The sequence below is a fragment of the Rana temporaria genome, chromosome 3 (assembly GCF_905171775.1).
Source record: "Rana temporaria chromosome 3, aRanTem1.1, whole genome shotgun sequence".
NCBI classification, from domain to species: Eukaryota; Metazoa; Chordata; class Amphibia; order Anura; family Ranidae; genus Rana; species Rana temporaria.
In genome coordinates, this window is record NC_053491.1 from 486,631,272 (window position 1) to 486,653,855 (window position 22,584).

At 45.5% G+C, this 22,584-nt stretch overlaps 1 protein-coding gene across 1 annotated transcript in view; it reads right to left on the reverse strand.

Annotated features, from left to right (window-relative positions):
- Window positions 1–14,737: 14,737 nt before the first annotated feature.
- Window positions 14,738–22,584, reverse strand: part of LOC120930805 (asialoglycoprotein receptor 1-like) — a 74,968-nt gene continuing 67,121 nt past the window's right edge. The window contains exon 12 of the mRNA XM_040341981.1: window positions 14,738–14,852. Within this exon, the coding sequence (XP_040197915.1) occupies window positions 14,738–14,852 (115 nt within the window). The remainder of the gene's footprint in view (window positions 14,853–22,584) is intronic.

Consider the following 22,584-nt stretch of genomic DNA (forward strand, 5'->3'; position numbering starts at 1 on the left):
CCTCCAGATACCATGGATAGCTGATATCCTTCTGTATGTAGTGGGTTGTGAGCCATGGTGGGTATATAGTTGTTAAAGTTATTGGGCGCCAGACACTTCTTGAATTCCAAATAAAGTATATTTCTTTTAACAACCCTTTTTGGGGGAGAGAGGGTTAGGGTGGGTCCCGGAGCATGATGGGACTGTGATGTCATAAGAGGCCTAGATAAATCGGTGCGAGCCGCGCACCCGGCATTACAGCGGGAGGAAGCATTGCGTCAACATAAGAAGAAAAGAAGAAGGCAGAAGACGGCAAAGAAGAGCGGACTGCGCCGTCGCTAGTAAGAGAGCCAAAAAGAAGATAGCAGCGACCATCCCCAAAGAAGGCACTGGAGAGCGAGCGGGAGAAGAACTGGGGAGCGTCGAGATGACAGCGGAGAGCGGAGAAGACGGAAGAAGACCCCCTGGAAAGTGGAGAAGACCCCCCCGGAGAGCGGAGAAGACCCCCCGGAGCTGACTAATAAATTATTTTAAAACCCTGTGTTTTGTGTTTATTTTATTGACACTTTGCCTCCAGGTGAATGGGTAGGGGTACGATGTACCCCATATTCATTCACCTAGGGTGGGGGGTCGGTATCTGAGGGCCCCCTTATTAAAGGGGGCTCCCAGATTCCCCGCCCGCAGACCCCGACAACCAACAGCAAAGGTTGTCGGGAAGAGGCCCTGTCCTTATCAACATGGGGACAGGGTACTTTGGGGTGGGGGGGGCCGCAGGGCCCCCCTCCTGCCCCAGAGCACCCACCCCCCCATGTTGAGGGCATGCGGCCTGGAACGGCTCAGGAGGGAGGGGGGCGCTCACTTGTCCCCACTCCTTTCATGACTGGCCGGGCGGCGTGCTTGGATACGGGTCTGGTATGGATTGTGGGGGGACCCCCACGCCGTTTTTTCAGCGTAGGGGGTTCTCCTTACAATCCATACCAGACCTAAGGGCCTGGTATGCCCCTGGGGGGGAACCCATGCCGTTTTTTAATTTAAAATTTGGCGTGGAGTTCCCCCTCATGATTAATACCAAACGCCGTGGCTAGAATTGGCGTGAATCCAAGTTGGATCCCCGTTGCTTCTATGACTCGCTCGCTGGAATGTGCTTTTTCTATTCGAGCGAGTGAGAGATGTCGGCACCATGTCGCCGAGAATCAGCGCGATGCCGTCGTGCTAGAAACACATTCTCGGCGACAGGTATTGTACTCTTGGCCAATAATTTTTTGAGGAGCAACCCTGCTTAAACTCCAGTTTGCTACATCTATATTTTGCGATATAAGCAAAAAAAGAGCGAAAGTTTTGAAAAAAAAACTATATTTTCTACTATCTGTTTTAAAATAAATCCAATAAAATTTATTTTTTTTTCATAAATTTTAGGCCAAAATGTATTCTGCTGCATGTCTTTGGTAAAAAAAAAAATCACTGACAACTGCTGTGTGAGGAGAGGAGAGCCAATCGCCTAGCAACCGGCTCTCTATTTACATCACATCAGGGCTGTGATTCTTCAATTAAGTTTTTATTGAGTAAAAAGTATATGTAAAGACATACAGTATAAAAGAACATACATAAAATAAGAGTAAATAATAACCAAAAATAATATCAGTAGCAGTAATAGCCCCAATATTGGCGAACAACATAATTGGGCAATAAGCACCGTTAGAGGCATGGAGTCATATTGGTGAAATATACATTCAAGAGCACTTATTGAAACAACATAACGGATAATAAAAGCTAGCACTCGTGTCTTCCCAAGGTGCTCCATGGCATGCAAACCTGAGCCTTGTTTCGCTCAATACACAAGGGCTTAATATTGAAAGCCTTCAAATCATAAAGAAAACTTAAAATGATAATAAAGAATAGGAAGGAAAAGTAGGGAGAAGAATAAGAGAAAGGAAGAAAGAGCCGAGAAAGAAAGATAGGGTGGGGGAGGGTAAGTGGGGGGGGGGGAAGGTAAGGGGAATTCCTCCGTCCCTGGTCGCCACCTCAAAACAGAGAAGTATTTCAAACATAACACCGCAGTAGATTGACAGTAAGGTACAGAACATCAGACAGGTTGAGACATAATGTCAGCATATGCCGATTTATATTTAAAGGCGAACCAATCGGACCATATTTTCCGTGACAAATCAGATTTATTCTTAAGGGAATAAGTGATATCCTCCATGTAATATATATGATCAACCGCTTCCAGCCATTGACGCAGCGAGAGGGATTTTTTATATGATCCGATTGGTTCGGCCGTACAGTGCAATAATATCACCCAGGGATCATTCGGAATTTCAAAACCTTGTATTTCCTTCATCCAATGTAGGATATTTAACCAAAATGGGTGGATGAGTGGACAGAACCACCAAATATGCGCATGGGAAGCCTTATCACCGCAACCCCGCCAGCAGAGCGGAGACGTCAGGGGGAAGATCCCGTGTAGCACTACCGGAGTATAATGCCACTGGGTCAACAGTTTATAATTAACTTTTGCATATTTAGATGATATAGAGGACGTGTGGGCAAGCAACAAAACAGTGTCTCTTTGGGTAGGTGTGATCTCCTTTTGGAGATCCTTCTCCCACCTAAAACAGAAAGGCCGGGGTGCCATGGGTGGAGATGGAGTACAACGCTTTATAAAAATAGGAAAGGGGCCTCTCCACTGGTCTGTCCTCAGCAAATGCAGATTCAACCAACGTTAGGGCTGTGTCATCTCTGAGGGGTTGAGGTAGGGAGCGAACAAAAGCCGTCAATTGACGGTATTTCCAAGATACCATAGGTGACACTTCCGAAGACCCAACAATGCAAGAGAGAGGGGTAATACCTGTTGAATAAGCAACATGATGGAGGAGCGTTGCGGATCCCAAGGACCACGTCCGATGTTGTGGTTGGACATTTCCAGGGAGGAAATAATTCTGACCAGAAAGCGGCATCAGGGGGGAGTTGTACGCCCAACCATGAGTCTTGCTTAATGAATCCCACACCATCAGGGTGGAACGCGTCAGAGGGGATGTCATAGCGGACAAGGACCTATACTTCCGCGGGATCCACATTTGAGCATAAGGGTCTTTACCACACAGATCCATTTCCAACGATACCCAGAGTTTAGACACCCTATTGTATCTCCAGTCCGAGATCCTAGTCAGGATCACAGCATGGAAATACCGTTTGACATCCGGTAAAGCCAGCCCCCCCTCCCTCTTGGGCCTAATCAGTGTGTCCCTAGCAAGCCTGGGTCGCCTCCTGTTCCATACATATTTGCAAAATAGTGACCGTAGTATTGTGAAATATCCCACAGGAATCTTAGATGGAATCATCTGAAATAGAAACAATATTCTGGGCAGAACGTTCATTTTCAGCACACTAATCCTCCCTAACCATAAGTGTGCTAATTGCGACCACCTTTGTAGATCAGACTTAATCGCGTTCAGTAGGGGGATAAAATTTGTACGAAATAGGGATGCGGGATTAGCGGTGAGAAATATGCCTAAATATTTCATCGATTGGACCTGCCAACTAAAGGGAAAGGATGCTTTCAATTGCGGCACAATATGAGGGGGAACCATTAGGTTCAGTATCTCTGACTTGGATAGATTGATTTTAAAATTGGAGATCGCACTGAATTAAATTTGGAAGGGTTGTAACAGGTTGCTGCATGGAAAACAGAATGTCGTCTGCATAGGCAGCGTATTTGTGTTCAGTAGTGCCCACTGTAATTCCCCGGATATTCGGATTGTGCCTGATTGAAGATAAAAAGGGCTCAAGGGAAAGGGCAAATAGGATGGGCGAAAGGGGGCAACCCTGTCTGGTTCCATTATAAAGTGTGAAGGATTCACTTAATGTTCCATTTATACGTAACTGAGCAGTAGGGGAATTGTATAAGGCTGAGATATGAGAAAGGAGAGGGGGACCCACGCCAAGGTGGGAAAGCGTGGCCATCAGGAATTCCCAGTCCACCCTATCGAACGCCTTCTCGGCATCTGTGGAAAGCAACAGGGTGGGCTGGGAGGTCCGTCGAACATGGGTTATTAATGACAAGGTGCGAAGAGAGTTATCTCGCGGGACGTTTGTATGCCGTGCGTACGCCGGTCTATCAGACTGGCGTCATGCATATGGCTAGATGCAGCGTACCTCGCCTGCACAATGCCTCGGCCTCAGCCCCGCCCCTCCATCGCGGGCCCGCCCCACGCACCCAGCTCGCATCACCCCCCTAGACTGTCACCACGTGGGTGGTCAGACGCGGTTTTGTTGCATCATAACGCCCGCCCTGGAGTCACCGGCGCCACCCAGGAGACTTTAAATGGGATCCTTCCTCCTACAATGGCACGGATGCCGGATTCCGGGATGTCTGTGGTTTTACCCAATCCACAGTAAGTCCTCTATAATTGTACAGCTCACCGCTGTGTAGCCTGCCCTGGCTGTTCTATCTCTCCCCTTTTCCTCCCCCCCTATACCCCACTTTTTCCCTCATTACTATCAACATTTTGTTTTTTATAGGTGTCATTGGCTGGCTTCATTCTTTAGAGGTCACCCTTCCGTCATATTTGGTTTTCACCTCACCAAAAAAGGCTTCACCAAGCCAACATGTGGTCCCAATGCATACCCAGCTGGGCTTCACAGTTTTGGAGCACTCCCCATGCACCATCCTCATTTTTATACTTCAGGTACACATCAATAGCCTTTTTTCCTCCCCCCCTTCCTCCACTCCCCTTGCCCCCCTTTCCCTTTTTCCCCCTTTTTCTTCCCCCATTTTCCTCCCCTCCTCCCCCATTTTCCCTCCCCTTCTCCTTTCATCCTTTACCCCCCCTAGCTTTTCATCCCCTCCCCCCCCCTTCACTCCTTTCCTCTCCTTCCCTCCCCCTCCGTCCCCCCTCCCCAGCTCCCCCTCCCAGCTATGGTCCCTATCTAGTCCCCCCTGCCCACTTCCTTCTTCCCCCTCCCCCCTCCTCACCTTTCTTCCTTATTGCCCCTCACCATCCACATCTTGCACATCACCCCATTCACACCACCTTTTTATCACTTACTATTGTATCACGTGTGGTCACGCATACCCTCCCAATCACAACACCCCCCCCCCTCTTTCCATTTTTCCAAGATCAGGGCCCTCGACACTAACTACCATTTTATTTTCATATTTTCAATTGTTGGTTAGTAGATATCCTCCCATTTGCCTGCCTCCTGGCCGCTATGTGGGACGCTATATGGTGATCCCCGCCGTTTTCTCCTGCGGGTTCCTTTCGGGTAAGCAGCTGAGCCCTTGTTCCCCAATGTATAATTTGATAATTTGTTATGTGTTAATTGTCTGTTCTTTCAATTTTATTGTAGACATGCTTCTGACGAAGCGGCCTGTGCCGCGAAACTAGTAAAGCTCAATGTCGTGACCTTCGATCCATTAATTTTCCCTTCCCGGGATCATTGTATTGGTGCTATGTATGGTCGTCACCATTTTAAATTTTTTACTGTATTTTCTGATTTAATTAAATTATATTGTTTATATTTCAATTGTATATTTTTTTCACTGAGTTTTACCAGTACCGCAATAGTCCAAACGGCCCATCCCTTCTTGGCTCTCTGGTTTGGGGACCTTAGATCCAATTTTTTTCTTTATCAAAATTCCTGGATGATGGTACCTCTTATTTTTTACTTATGTATTACTACCTCAGAGGTTATACTTTAAATGGTTCCATTATAAAGTGTGAAGGATTCACTTAATGTTCCATTTATACGTAACTGAGCAGTAGGGGAATTGTATAAGGCTGAGATATGAGAAAGGAGAGGGGGACCCACGCCAAGGTGGGAAAGCGTGGCCATCAGGAATTCCCAGTCCACCCTATCGAACGCCTTCTCGGCATCTGTGGAAAGCAACAGGGTGGGCTGGGAGGTCCGTCGAACATGGGTTATTAATGACAAGGTGCGAAGAGAGTTATCTCGCGCCTCCCTACCGGGGATAAATCCCGTCTGGTCTCTAGAGACCCATCGGGGTACGAATGGGAGAAGCCTGTTGGCAATCACTTTAGCATATAGCTTAGCATCAAGGTTCAATAAAGAGATGGGGCGGTAACTGCCACAGACACAGGGGTCTTTACCCGGCTTAGGAAGGACTGTAATGTGGGCGTGAAGCGTTTCAGGTCGGAAAGATCCGTCTCCCGAGGTCGCATTAGCATAATTAGTTAAACGCGGAAGTAGAAGATCCGCGAAGGCCCTATAGTAAGTCACTGTGAAGCCATCGGGGCCTTGCGCCTTACCGTTGGCCATAGCTTTTAGTGCAATCCGCAGCTCAGGGACGGTAAAATCGCCATCCAGAGCAGCCAATTCCTCTGCAGGGAGTGTCGGTAAGCTAGCCTGAGCCAAATATTCGCGAATGAGTTGCGCCCTAGTATCCCTATCTTCCACTGTTTGCCTCACATGGTATAATGATTTGTTAATTTTACCAAATTCTTTGGCTATGGCCGAAGTTTCGAACACCAGAGAGTCATTGGGGGACTTAATTTTAGGAATGAACGTAGCAGATTTTTTTTGTTGCAACGAGCGCGCCAACAGCCGACTAGGCTTGTTACCCCACTCATGCAAACCCTGAGCAACAACACAAAACCGTTGTTTCTGTTCCAGATGAAAGAGGTCTCTCAGCTCCTCTCTCCTCCGGACCAGATCCTGGAAAACCGACAGCAACAACCCAGCCTTGTGTCTGCGCTCCAGGTCCTCGATCTCTCTAAGCAACTGCATTTGTTGATGGGTGCGCTCCCTCTTTTTCTTAGCTCCTACCTCCATAAATTTGCCCCGAATGTAGGCCTTATGGGCCTCCCAGAGTGTTCCCGGCGACACTTCCGGCGTTGCATTTTCCACAAAATATTGGGCTAACGCATCCCCGATCACTTTTTTGTCTACATCCTCTAACAGAAGGTTATCATTAAGCTTCCAGTTGGTGCTTTTAACTGGTACAGAAGGAACAGTTAGCGAGAGGGAAATCGGAGCATGGTCCGAGATAGGGGAAACCTCAATGCACGTAGCAGTGGGGAGTAGTGTTGAGCGGAATACGCCATATTCGATTTCGCGATATTTCACGAATATATAGACGAATATTCGTGAAATATTTGATAAAATTGAATATTCGTGATATTTTATCAAAAAAAAATTTGCGAAATTTCGCTAATGCGAAATTGATTGCGAAATTCTCATCCGCGCATGCGCGCGAAGAACACGCGAAAATGGAGATCATTTCCCGGATCTTTGCCAGTCGATTTTCGGATCGCTATTTTGTGCTGCCCAGCGAAGCAAAGATGGTGGGGAGTAACTTTTCATCCAGTGAGGAAAAACTGCTGATTAGTGTAAGTAATTTCACCACTGTTATTTCATTATCTTTAACTGCATTTTAGACTAGTTTAAAAGTTAGGATATAAGATCAGATATTAGTATTTCCCAAACAGTGTGTCTCCAGCTGTTGCAAAACTACAACTCCCTGCATGCAACTGCCTGTAATAACCCCCCCCCCTCTCCCCCAATGTGAATGTACAGGGTACATTCACATGGGCTGGGGCTTACAGTGTGCTTCTAGCTGAAGCAAATTTGCCGCTGCAGCTCAAACCCTCAGCGGGAAACTACTGTGAACCCCACGCCCCTCTGACTGTACCCTAAAAACACTACACCACACTAAATAAAAATTTAAAAACACAACATATACACATACCCCTACATAGCCCTCCTCCCCTCCACAATAAAAAAGAAAAACGTCTGGTACGGCACTGTTTCCTAAACGGAGCCTACAGCTGTTGCAAAACAACTCTGGGAGTTAAAGTATAATTGTGGTACAGCTGGTGACGGTGAGCTACATGGTGTATCAGAGCATGCTGGTAGTTGTAGTTTTTAAATAACATCAACTCCATTATTTATTCAAAATTAATTCATCAACAAGTCAAAAGAAACAAACATATTATTGTTCATATATAAAGATAGGGATGAAAAAAAAAATCTATTGTACAGGCCCAGTATAAGGGTCAAAAAATAATTATAGCGGTCAGATGAATAGCAACTCATTTCTCCCCTATACGTGTATCCTGTGATGTTACTCATATATACATAATTATGCAAATGATAATGGCTGCTATATTTATGCAAAAAAGGTGGCGACCAAAATGGCAAGATATAAAATCTGTCATGTTACCCCTGTCAGTGATTAATAAGGCGAGAATGCTTCCAATTGTTGAATACCATACATTTACGTCATATATCCATAAGGGTTTAAACAAAAGTATTATAATATACTTTGTTCTTCATCTTGCAGAGGTTCCTGCAACAGGGATATGATGAAATCCGGAGCCAGCAGGACAAAAAAAATAGTCCGCTCCCTATTGCGGGAGTTACGGAAAATTCATGGCCGCACACATGACCACATGGCCATCCTAAAAAGTGGTCTGACCTAAAGAGGCGCCACATGGCCCGGGTCACACAGATCCAAGATGAATTTCATCCAGGTAAGTTATTGGTGACAGTTATGTAAGGTCATATGTAATTAACCTTAGGGCAGATGTTGTTAACCCAGACGCCATGTTGTGGTAACATATATCTTCACCACCCAAGGTATTCATAGTACTGTTGAAAAAAGACATGGGACAGCAGACAGGAACACTTATTAACTATAATTAAACTAAATAAACAAGACACACCATTATTGGACAAATACTGGCCGAGGCTGCTTTATTATTGGATTTTAGACATATATTTTAAATAAATACTTTAATAACTTAAAAAACAGCCTAGTAGTCACTACGGCTCAGGCTGTACCTCACCTCGTGCTCACCAAAAAAATGGAAAAAACACGTTTTCCAGCTAACTAGGCCACGTGAGGACCAGCTTACACCTAAAGAGCCCTATTAGGTTCCCAAAAGGGGAACTTGAAACCGTCACTACTAATTTTATTAAGTCCTGCCGCTTTCCCATGAGAAAAGGGGGAATTGAAACCTTCTCCCCCTTTTCTATCATTATTCCATCAAGTTAAACCATGGAATTAAAGTGGTGGTGTGGTGGGTTAAAGGGGAAGGGGTGGTATTTTATAACTCAATTACCACTAAATTCCTGTGCTAGGCGTGGGGTTATCACAGTAATCCCGTGTACTCCATCAGGCCCTTTTTTTAACATGAGATCGTCAGAATAATACAAAGGAAACACAAACAGCTCATTTTACCATGGTGGCAGCCCAGCTCACACTCAGTCCCCTGTAGTGACAGCAAGACCCTTTAATATAACATTATCCCATTGGTTAACTGTCTATATAAATAAATTTGTATTCATATACAATACAGCAGAGTACACAGAATTTGCATACGTTATTAGAAATAATTTTACATATATGAACATTGTGTTATTATAGGAGCTCCTCTACCATCTGTGCGCCCCAAGCGCACAAGGCGACAGGCCGCAGAGGAGGAGGAGGATGAAGAGGAGGAGCAGGAGGAGGATGCACAGGAGGAGCAGGAGGAGGATGCACAGGAGGAGAGGGATGAGGAGCAGCCAGGGCCCTCCCAGTGTTTACCCTCCCCCAGCTCCTGTTGAGGAGCAAGAGGAGGAGCTGCAACCCCCCCCCCCAAACTCCTGGTGAATCGGGTGATGGAGAAGAGGAGCAGGAGGATGAGAACGGTTCCTGTGAGCCCCAGCTAGGAGGGTATATATGTGCACAAAGATTAATAACATTTCAACAATAAGATGTAGATATAAAAATTGGACAGCATTTTGAAGCGCACCCGTCAGACTTTCAGAACAATAATATGGTATTTATGATAGAACTATAAGTGCTAGACACATAACAATTGTATAGACATGATAATGATTGTTTTAATAAGCAACATAAATATTTTGGGATGTAGCCTTCCTAGAAACTTATATTAAGTTAAGTATGGTGCCGAGAAGCCTTAGATGGCAGGTGAGCCCCCAAAAGGGTGACCTAGACCTTCAGGAATGGTTCCGATATTTTAATGAAGCAGGGTAAATTTCTGAAATTTTTGGTTTCCAGGAAAAACACAAAGCTTACCAAATTGGATAATGAAATTAAAGTGTTAAAGGATACAATGTCATCTCACAAGGAGAGTGACGAATATAAGATAGATCCTCTAACCTTTTAAAAACTTTAGATAGAGAGGAAAAAGGAACAGAAAATAAAGAAAAAAGAAAAGTATAATAGAGATTTTAGTGACTACCAATCGAGTCTAGTTTTTGAATGGCAGAAGAAACTGGGCTGCTGAGGACAGTCTGAATCAAACTCCCAGAATGGAAGCTATTATGCAGGGTGAGGAGACCCCATGGCAAGGGTCATTCTCCCCACAAACCCCTCGGGTTAATAAAGATCAAGGCAAGACTCCCAAAAAGAAAAGATTGCCAAAAAAGGAATAAGGCTCCTTATACACTTCCAAATAAGACCCCTGGTACTTTTCCCAACAATCACCATCAAGAACACAACTCGGGTTGGGTCAAACATCTCATGGTAAATATGTGGGTAACACAGAACGCAATGGAGGTGCTTATTACCAGGGTCAACACCACTATTATAGTGACTCCCAAGGAGAGAAAGGAGGTAATGGAAGAAATGGTGCTGATAGTTATTATTATGGCCCCTAATCAGGGACCTATTAAGTCACCATGGCATTCGTCACCACACAGGCAGAGGTGGAGATGATTATGATGATGACAGTGATATAGACGTGAGAAACCAATTTTATCCATTGAGGGATAGGGATGACCACGCAATTTCCATCAAGTGGATTATGAGAGAGCTAACCAGACTCAAGAACTCTATAGGTTAGGTCCCTCAAGAGATTTCCCTTTAGACCAACCAGGCACTCATACAAACGATCAATGGTGTTTTCCCAGGGCCAATCACGGTGTGAAAAGGCCAGTAGAAAACAAAGAGGGTGCCGAGGGGGGAGGAGAACAAGACCCAAAGAAACTAAGGATGTAGGGGATTTGGGCATTTATAATTTGAGTTCCCACACTTTGACACAATCTGAATTGTCATTGTTAGACAGAGGACTCACTTTGCCCCCCCCAAAAAAATGAATACATTTTCCCACGTATATGACGTTCATCGTTATATACGGAAATTAATATTAAGCGATATTTTGCAGGCCTCCCCCAATCAAGACAGATTAAATCGCTCAGCATCCCTCTATCCATTCAGGGCTGGCTAACGCATCCACATGGAACCCCCAGGGACGTTGGCTCCATCCCTTAGGGTCTTTAGGGATGTGGTACTCAGAGACTTGGAATCTATTACGGTTACCAACCAGAAAATGGACCAGGAAATTAATTAAGGGTTTAGACTCTTATGTAACAACAGCCAATTAGTTATTCGCCCAGCGGATTAAGGGGGGAGGCATTGTTGTCATGGATCGTTCGAATTACATCGAAGGAACCATGAAATTGGTGGAAGATCGAACACCTATTCACTTCTCAGGGGCAACCCAGTAAACCAATATCAAAAAGAATTGGAGGTGTTAGTCAAGAAAGGCTCTGATCTAGGCATATTGAGTGAGAAAGAACGGGAATATATTATCCCTAGGGCACCTAGAACCCCAATTCTGTACTGTTTGCCAAAGATTCATAAAAGCCTTACTTGCCCCCCTGGGCATCCGATAGTCAGTGGCATAGACTCGGTTACGTCCAGGGTGGGCAAATATATTGACCATTTCTTACAACCCCTGGTCCCAACTAATGCCATCGTTTCTGAAGGATACCAAGCAGGTTATCAACATGCTGTCTCAGATCCAGCCTAATGATGACACCTGGCTGGTGACAGCTGACGTAAGTTCATTATATACTATCATTCCGCATGAGTTGGGTATATCAGCTGTCAAATACTATTTAGATGCTCTTTCTGATGTACCTCAAGCCCAGAGAGAATATTTGATTGAACTTTTGGAATATACCGCTGGGCATAATTATTTCTGGTTCAATCATAATTTTTACCAGCAAATTAGAGGTGTCCGCCATGGGCGCAAAATATGCGCCAAGCCCTTGCTATCTATTCATGGCCAAATGGGAGGAGGATGTCGTCTATAAGGACCGGAACCACACATTTTGTTGTGGGCAAGGTACATTGACGACATCCTCCTCCTATGGAAATGGCACTAAACCCCAACTGGATGAGTTTATAGGTTCCTTAAATAACAACAGCAGGGGGATCCATCTCGTCCATGAGATGGACAAGGAAACAATAAACTTCCTTGACCTTAACATCAAGAAGAAGGGAGGAAACTTTCAACACAAACATATTTTAAGAAGCGGACAGGAACTCCTTCATTCCAGTGGGGAGTTGCCACCATAAAAGCTGGCTCAATTCTGTACCCAAGAGCCAATTTATCAGATGAGGAGGAACTGTACGTCGCTTGAAGACTACCAATCTCAATCGGAAGTTCCTAAAATCAGACTGGTTGAGAAGGGTTATGAATCTAGCAGCTTGGATACCGTGAGGAAAGAGGTTGCTGATATTGACCGTTCAAAACTTTTAGACTCCACTACCAAGTCACGGCGGGAAGGCCCAATTGTACCATTTGTTACTAGCTATTCTACCCAGCATTATCTATCAAGAAGATCATTAAAAAGCACTGGCATCTGCTGGGCAATGATAGGGTAAATTAGTACCTTTCTTCCGGCCAACCCTCAGGATCATATTCAGAGGTGTCCCTTCATTAAGGGACAAAATAGCACCCAACGTTGTGGATCCCCCCACCAAAAAGGTTTCTTTTTTTCCAGAGAGGCATTTCCGGATACCACCAATGTCGCAGATGTCAAATCTGTACATTAAACAAAGTTACATCTAAAAAAACTCTGAAGTTTATGTCAACTAGTACTTTGAGAGAGCATTCCATTGAACCATTCATTACCTGCAGCTCAACTGGCATAGTTTATTTGCTACAGTGCCCTTGTGGGTTGCAATATATAGGCCGAACCAAGAGGTCCATGCAGGTTAGATTGGAGAACACGTAGCCAATATACGATCAGGGTTTCCAAATCATTCAGTATCACATCACTACGATTTGTGTCACAACAGGAATCCTGAGGGAACTTTGTTCCTTGGCATAGACAAGTACGACGCCCATTGGAGAGGTGGTTCTCTGGTAAGAGACCTATCCAGGCTAGAAATGGCCTGGATACACCGTGTTCGTACATATACTCCATATGGATTAAATATAGACGTTGATGTCAATGCTTTTATTGACAACAGTTAGGGTATCCCTTACTAGGAATGCGTAACATCACTTCTGAATTACATGTTGTGAACCTGACTTGACATCCGGGGTATCAGGACTTTTTTTTCCCGTAAATGTTTTTTCTTTTTTACTTTTTCTTACTAATTTTTTCTGTTCTTAGCATTGCACTCTATGTGTACCATCATGGCACAACTTGATACATTGCATATTCATATTTTAAACTGATTTTTGCCTTTGCCATTTTGATCATTTTCTGCCATAGATGATCGGGCGTCTTACAATGCAATTTAATTGGATCATGAGTGCATTTAATTACATAAATTCCTTGTGATCTAATTTTTATTATAAATATTTATGATGTCACATTTTCAACCACTAACTGATTTGGGATGTACGCACCTTATCTTAAGTGCGTGTACCTAGACCTAGTTTAAGTTGAATGTGTCTTTTTAACCCAGTCACACCTATAATTAAGGTGTGTTTTAATATTGAAAGGTTTGCGGCATACGACCTAAGTCGGATCAATCTGATTGGTTTGAATGACCGTAATAAATAATCCTTTCTGTTCTGCAAATAATTTGTATACAATTTTTACAGGCGGTCAGAGGTCAGAGAGGACCTCCTATCCCTCCTCCAGGTTATTACAACCCAACCTGGGGCCAGAATGCCCAAACTAGATTGGGTATTGCCCCCTCACGTGGTTCCAGGCCACTTTGATGGCCCCCCCCCCCCCAGGTTATCCGTTAAATTACAGTGTGGGACAATTGGGTACACAAGGGCCCCACTCAAGGGGGTATGTACGCTCAGGATCTCCACCCGAATGTTACACAAAGATTTAGAACCAATGATGTAACACATTATACAGGCAATGATGAACCCGACTATAATATTCTTACGCACAACAGTTTTTTACCTCTAGGAAAATTTGACAACTCTGATGGTGATGGCCGCTATCCTTTGTCTACTAATAGCCAGGTGGCTACATCAGGCCCCTATGAGTTTGGATATCCTGTTGGGCAGAGTCAGAACACTGGCCACTCTTATCCCAATTGGGGTTTTCCCAGGGCCACTCAAGGGACCAAAAGACTAGCAGAGTTAAAAGAGGGACAAGAGGGGGAAATCCAGAAAGTCCAAAAAGGCCGAAAACTTAGTAGGAACAGGGATTTTCAACTTAAGTTCACACATTCTCTCCAGTCCTGAACTAGATGTTCTTCACAAGGGGCTGAAATATGCTCCTCCTAGAAATATTAATAAGTTCAAAACATACATGGACATCCATAAATTTGTACGAAAAATAAATATACAACGTTACTTTTCTTCTAACCCCTTTAACCCGTCTAGGACCTTAGCCCTTAACTACACCCATTCAGGGTTGGCTAATGCCTCCACTTTCAATCCACCAGGCCATCTACCGGCTGCCCTTAGGGTGTTCAGGGATCTGACATCCAAGGATTGGGATGAGCTGAATGTTAAAAAAGTGAGGTCTAAGCAAGTTATCGAGGAGCGTATTAAGTCACTGTGTGACAATAAGGATTTGGTCATCCGTCCCGCCGATAAGGGGGCGGAATGTAGTTCTTAACAAAGTTGACTATTTGGCCGAGATGCAACGCATTTTGAGTGATGGTGACACTTATGCCCGCCTCCCTCTCAATCCTGGAGACAAGTATAAAAAGTCATTGATAAAAATAGTCAATAAGGGCTCCCGCCTTGGCATCCTCAATGCCAAAGAGAAGGAGTTCCTTGTTCCCAAAGCTCCTAGGGTACCGGTAATATATTACCTCCCGAAAGTGCACAAGATCCTGTTTTGCCCCCCGGGTCGTCCGATCATCAGCGGTATTGACTCCGTTACGTCCCGGGTGGGCAAATACGTTGACTTTTTCCTCCAGCCACTGGTGGGAAAGATGCCTTCCTTTTAAAAGATACTAGACAAGTTATCAACACTTTGTCTAGCCTAAAACCATCTCCTGATATGTGGTTGGTCACCTCTGATGTTATGTCACTTTATACGGTGATCCCACATAATCTGGGACTGGAGGCAGTCTCATATTTTCTTGAAAGGGACTCAGCCCTGCCTATGATCCAGATTTCTTTTATTATGGAACTGCTGCAATATGCAGCTTCTCATAATTTTTTCTGGCACAATGGCCAATATTATAGGCAGGACCGAGGAGTGGCGATGGGGGCTAAATACGCCCCCAGCCTGGCCAATTTGTTTATGGCCAAGTGGGAGGAGGACATCGTTGATGTGGTCTCTAGGCCCCAGATAATGCTGTGGGCCAGATACATTGATGACATCCTCCTCCTATGGAAAGGGTCCAAGGCCGAGTTGTCTTGCTTCATGTCTTTTCTGAATAGGAACGATAGGGGTATTGTACTTAAACATGAAGCCAGCCAGGCAAGGCATCAATTTTCCTGGATCTGGTTATTTCAATAGATAAAGACAAATTTGTCACTTCAACTTATTTCAAAAGCTCTGATCGAAATTCATTCATTCCGAGTGGACAGTTGCCACATAAGACCTGGTTAGGAGCAGTACCTAAGGGGCAGTTCCTTAGGTTGAAGCGAAACTGCACCAATCATGACACCTTTCTTGAACAAGCTGAAGTCCTGACTCAGCGTTTCATAGAAAAAGGGATATTCCCCCGAATCTCTTTATGAAACTCTGGAAATGGTCATTAACACTGACCGAGAGGAGTTACTTAGGGTCAAACCTAAAAAGAACACCTCGGGAGACTTTAAGTCCCCTTTTGTGACTGACTATTCCTGTCAGCATGCCAGTGTGAAGCACATAGTAGCTAAACACTGGCATGTCCTGAAAAGTGACACATTTTTGAACAAGATCCTACCAGACAAAACCACAGGTGGTCTTTAGGGGGACACAACCACTTAGAAATAAACTGGCACCGAACGTCCTTGATCCACCCGAGTTCCAGTCTATGTTTCTATCAGGTCTGGTGGGCTTTTTCAAATGTGGCCGCTGCAATACTTGTGCAGTGAATAAAGATACCCCTAAGAGGACCACAAGCTTTTGCTCTAGCCTTACGTCCATCAGTTACCCTATTGACACTTTCATCACATGCTCACGATGGGGGTCATATATTCTTCTCCAATGCCATGTGGGCTACAGTTTGTAGGAGGACCAAGCGGGCCCTACATATACGTTTCAATGAGCATCTGACGATATTTTGAGTGGTTTTCCCGAATCATTCGGTTCTCAAAACATTACCTGTTGGTACACAGTAAAAACCCTGCAGGTACCAAATTTGTAGGATTGATAAATTCCGGGCTCACTGGAGAGGCAACGATCTGGTCAGGAGCATCTCAAGGTCCAAGAATGATGTGGATCCACACGCTGAGAAGCTATGAACCACATGGGACTCAACATTGAAGTTGACGTCAATTGTTTTATAGACAATTCTTGAATTAACCTTTTTCTTCAAATTTTTTTTGATTGATTGTTTTATGTATTTACCTATTGGTCCTTACAGATTGTCATTAAAGCCTTCTCTTTTTGCACTAGGTTTTAGATTAACTTGAACTGACACTTCTAATCTCTAGTGAGAGTGGTGCTACTTAATACATTTTTTTTTGCATATTTGTCTATTTTTATATTTATATATATTGATACCTTTTTAACATTGTGTGGTTGAGATTCAGCACATTGGGTCAAGTTTCAGAGTATAGTTCGCTGCCAAGATTTGATACACGGCAGTCTGATTATATGAATATATATTGTATTTTGTTCACTGCTATGTTGACATTTGAGAATGACCTCTTTCATTGGAGCTAAAATCATGTTAATCACATGGTCACCCATTAAGCCTTATGTTTTGTTACCCACTATATTCAATTATGTTTTGTCACCCACTATATTCAATTATTGGATGCTTTTATATTTACAGTGTTGCCGTTTCTATCTGGTGACTGCAAGCCTGCTGTAATTTATGGTTTATCTGGACCTTTCAATTTGGGTTTGTTTGGCCCTGTGTATGGGTGCTCTGTCATGGTGTCTCTGTAAAGTTATGGTCCATAATGTGCTCTAAGTTATCTATGTCCTAAGAGCAATTTGACCAGAGTTTTTACCCTTTTTTCTTTTTCATCATCTCCAGTTTTAGGATTATATTTTTTTTAAGTTCCGTGTCGATCGCGCTCACAGTGTGTCCTATATTAGCCTGTATTTTTGGGCAGCATTCGTTTTAATGATCGAGCGCCTTTGCCCTTATGGCTTCCTGGTGTAAGATGGCGGGCCTTGCATTCGTTCAGGACTTAGATTCGACACGCCCCCTTGTCCTCACTTGTGTACTTAACTGGTGACGCGGGTACGCATCCTCATCCCCGTGACCAAGTCTTCCTGAAGACGAAACGTTGGGAGGCTGACGTGCTGACGTCACCGCGTATTGAGGACGTACCTCGTTTGTTTGCCGGCCGGCTGCTTCTGTCCTTTGCTGTTTTTAATCGTCTTAATTGTAAGTGTTCTACTTACTTTACTTTTATTAAATCCTGACGGTACTTCACTATGTGAGTTTGTATATTTTTTACTGGGACCTGGCTACCTGATCTCTGGATTGAAAGGACTGGTTGGAACGCTTCTTTGCTGACAGTTTAACACACTACCATTGCATTAATGATCCCTTGAGGGTCGTTAAGTTCCGTAAGGGTCAGTGTGTCTATATGGTGGTGGTGCTTCAGCTTTACTTCACAGTGTCTGTTATTATTAGTCACCGGGAGAAAGCCAGAGTGTCTGTTTGCGCATAAGCGATTTTGCACTATTGTTGTTGTTTTTTTGCCTTTCTACTGGGCTGAGTCCATTGATGTGGGAGCTTCTCACCGTCCTATGTTGGATCTTCAATTGGATACATCCCGGATTGCCTATTTTGATCCATAAGGATCTATTCTTCTGGTAAGGGTCAGCTTGAACGTATTTACCCTGATATTGATCAGCATTAGCTACGGAATTGGATTCGTTTCATATTGATTGGACAATTTTACATATTTTCACCAATTTTGTATGTTCACATTTATTGGGACTATTTACATAGTTGACCTTTTGGTCATCGTTACGAGGTGTTTCTAGCACAACCTTTTTTTATTCTATATGGTCACTTACATATAAGGGTTTTTTAGCGCAACTCCTATTTTTCACTATTAATTTTTACAGAATGTCTAGCCATAGTGAGTAGAACAGCTGCTATATTCTTTTAATACATTATTGTGAATTATTGTCAGCGCCAACATTTAACTGTTGTTAAGATACACACTACTGGGGCTAGGATCCCTCATCAAAAATGGCGGATCCGTGTCCACGATCCCCGGAAGTTAAGTCTGGGCGGTCCTATCGACACTGAATGCACATAAGTAGTGGCGAGTCAGCACGCCGCTCGTGCCCCTGGAAGATGTCATCTTACTGACGAAACGGCGTAGTGGAGAGGAACGGCGTGCTGACGTCATCACTGTTTGCCCGCGACTATCCGAAAGGAACGAGCAGATTATACAAGCCGGGCCGCTTTAAATTTTAACACACGCTAATGTACTACTTTGACATGTGAGTGCATAATTTTGTTTTACAATAAATCGTTTTGGTAGCAGTACTACTCTATGTTGCCCTTCTTGTTTTCACTCCTGGGTTAACAGCATGAGTGCGTTCTGGCTAAGGATTAACCAATATTTTCATCTGGTGTGAAGGAACCTAGCTGGGGAACGGAGGCTATCTATCAGATACCGTACTACATGCGATTTATAATTTGGTGTTCGGTAAGCAGAATAATTACTTGAGTGGAGTGCTTTAACCAGCTGTCTTACACTTGCTGTGGATTTTCTCTCCAACACAACTTGGGTGCTTTCATGAAGACTTTACAACGTCCAATAGATCTTAGCTGATTACAGCTACATGGACTATTATTCATTTCTGTGCACTATTTCACTTTTGTATTTGTTGACATTTAAGCACTTTGTTTACTGCAGTGTGTATATTGTTTACCTTGTCATGTTGGTATTGACTTATATGCACACACCATACTAGCAGTGCAGCATTTATTCCTTTTACATAAATATTTTTATGATGAACAGCAGCAGCAGCAGTGGTAATAGTATATAGTGGCAAATAACTTGTGACATAGGTGTCGTGACTGAGCAGCAGCAGTAGTAGTAATAGTAGACAATATAGTGTCAAATCACTCGGGAAAGAGGTGCCATGAACAGCAGCAGCAGCAGTGGTAATAGTAGTATATAGTGGCAAATAACTCGTGACATAGGTGTCGTGAGCAGCAGCAGTAGTAGTAATAGTAGACAATATAGTGTCAAATCACTCGGGCAAGAGGTGCCATGAACAGCAGCAGCAGCAGTGGTAATAGTAGTATATAGTGGCAAATAACTTCGTGACATAGGTGTCGTGAGCAGCAGCAGTAGTAGTAATAGTAGACAATATAGTGTCAAATCACTCGGGCAAGAGGTGCCATGAACAGCAGCAGTGGTAAGAGTAATAAAAATGGCAAATCACTCGGGCAAGAGGTGCCATCAGCAGCAGCAGCAGCAGCGGTAAAGAGTAATAAAAATGGCAAATCACTCGGGCAAGAGGTGCCATCAGCAGCAGCAGCAGCAGCGGTAAGAGTAATAAAAATGGCAAATAGCTCCGCAAGAGGTGCCCATCAGCAGCAGCAGTAGTAATAGAAAGTGGCAAATCTCTCTGACAAAAGCATTAGCAAAAAAAAAGCAAAAGCAAAGCATTAGCAGTAGGAGCCCATATGGTGGCAAAATTACAAAAGCTTGAAGTTGCAGGTAGCATGGTGATTAAATTTGAAAAGCAGAATGACACAGGCCCTAAGTAGCTGTAGCCTGACTATACCATAGTGCCTCATAATTTAAAAGTTTGATTAACGTTATTTCTATGCTATACGTGACTTTTTAAATTCATGATTGAGCAATTACTTTTCAAAATAATGTGGCAGCAGCATCAGGACTCCTTATAGTGGCTTAATGACACAGCATGGAAATATTTATGCCCTTAACTCTACCTGCCCACTATGAGTTTCAAAGGTATAAATTACATGCAGGGAATTAATGAAAAGGGACCCTTCAGCGCCCTGAACCGACGGCGGTGCCAGAAAGTCACCGCCGATCCAGGACTCATTCATCTTGATGAATGTGAGTCTGTCCACGGAGTCTGTGGACAGACGGGTCCTCTTGTCCGTGACCACCCCACCTGCCGCGCTGATATGTCCGCTCAGATAGTACGCTGGAGGGGGCAAGACAATAACTCCAGCGCATACTGAGCGAGCTCGCAGCAGGTGTCCAATCTGGCAACCCAGTACTCCATGGGGTCGTCGGTGCTCCATTACTGTCAGAAGCACCGAGGGACCCCATGTAGTCTGCAACCATGGGGCCAGCCGCTGGTGGTGACTGGCTTCTGCTGCTGCTGGTACTGGGTCGCTCAGATTGGAAGAACATCCTCATCTCACCCATTAGGTCCCCTGCTCGACTGCTATTGCTGCTGGGTGCAGCCACCTGCTGGGTGAGATGAGGGGGGACAACTGGAGGCCGGGGAGTTGCCTGCTCCAACCGGCTGGACTATGCGTGCCTGCAGTTCCTCCATCCGGTGCTGCCTCCGGCTGGCTGGGAGGAACTGCTCCAGTTTCCCCTTGCATCTATGGATCTAAAAGGGTGGCCATCCAAAATTCATCCCTCTCCTTGATAGTCTTAACCCGGGGTCCCTCCTGAGGCATCTCAGCATGTGGGCAGCCATGGGAAGAGCACAGCCCGCTGTGACTCCTCATGCTGCCCGGGTCCATGACGTCTGACTCTTCATGCTGGAGGCGCGTGCTGCTCGCGCTCAGAGATGCCCAACCCCCGGACTATCGGTGCCCCCAACACCGGCTCTCCCTCCTGACCAGGCCCTGACTCCAGGACGTCACCAGTAACCTCCTCATCATCATCATCCTCCTCCTCCTCGTCCTGGGCCTGGTCTTGGGTGGAGCAGTGTTGCCTCCTCCTGCTCCACCAGGGCACTCTCCCCAGCTTCGAGCAGGCGATCTAGTGCCCTGTCCAGCAGAACACTATAGGGAGCACGTCATTGAGGCCGACATGCTCCCTGCTCACCATCTTGGTCGCCTGCTCGAAAGGGGCCAACACATGGCAGACCTGGTGTATCTGCCCCCACTCCGCACTGGTATGTACGGGAGTGTTTGTTGATGGCCCGGCAGTGCCTTGCTCCAGCAGGTATTCCTTCACCGCCCTTCGCTGCTTCCCACAACCTCTCCAGCATGTGGAGGGTGGAGTTCCACCGCGTCACACTGTCCACAATCAGCCTGTGAAGGGGCAGGCTGTTGTCCCGCTGCAAACTTGGACAGGGGCGCGGTAGCAGTTGGGGAGCGCCTGAAGTGGCTGAACAATCCTACATACCCTTAGCACAATGTCACTCAACCCGGGATAGGTGCGCAGGAACTTCTGCACCACAAGGTTGAGGGACATGTGCCAGACAGGGCAACGTGGGTCAGACTGCCAGCCTGAGGGGCGGAGAGTAGGTTGCTGCCGTTTGTCACAGACAACCATACCTGCCTGGAGCCTTCGGGGTGTCAGCCACTTCTGGACCTGAGCCTGAAGTGCGGTCAGCACTTCTTTTCAAGTGTGTCTCCGGTCCCCTAAACTAACAAGCTGAGCACGGCCTGACAGCGCACGTGCCCCACACTTGAGTTAGCTACGGGGAGCTTGCTGGAGCTCAGCAGCTGCGGAGACAGTGGCTTGAGGGAGACCAGCAGTTTCTCCCCTGGACACCCCGGGGCGGCACCACACAAAATCTGATGCCGCCGATCCCTCCCCGGTGCCTCGGAGGGAAACCCAATGGGCCGTGAAGCTGATGTACCGGCCCTTGCCATGCCTGCTGGTCCAGCCATCCATTGTGAGATGCAACCCTGTCGCTGACAGCGTGATCCAGCGACAGGGTTACATTCTGCACAATGTGCTGGTGTAGGCAGTGACACCAGTCCTGGCAAAGAAATGGCGGCTGGGGACACGCCATTGGGGTTGGGCCTGCTCCAACATCTGCCTGAAGGGGTGCAGTCAACAATGTTGAAGGGAAGCAGATGTTGGGGCAATAACCCTTGCCAGGAGCCCATTGAGGGAATGCACATGTCGGGTCTCCAGGGGGGAAGGGAGTGGTGCGTTCGAAGGCGTCGGAAAGCGCCGCCTGGCGCCGGACGGCAGTGCAGGACACAGAAGAGGAGGGTGCTGTGGAAGTAGAGGTCTGGCTGCCGGTACCAGCACCTCTACTAGAGGGAGCGGGGGGGCATGACCTGCTGGGAACAGATGAAGCTGTGGCAGGGGCTGCTGTACCCTGCTCACTTGTGGTGGTGGCGCTGCTACCACCACCACGCTTCATCTGGTCATACTCCCG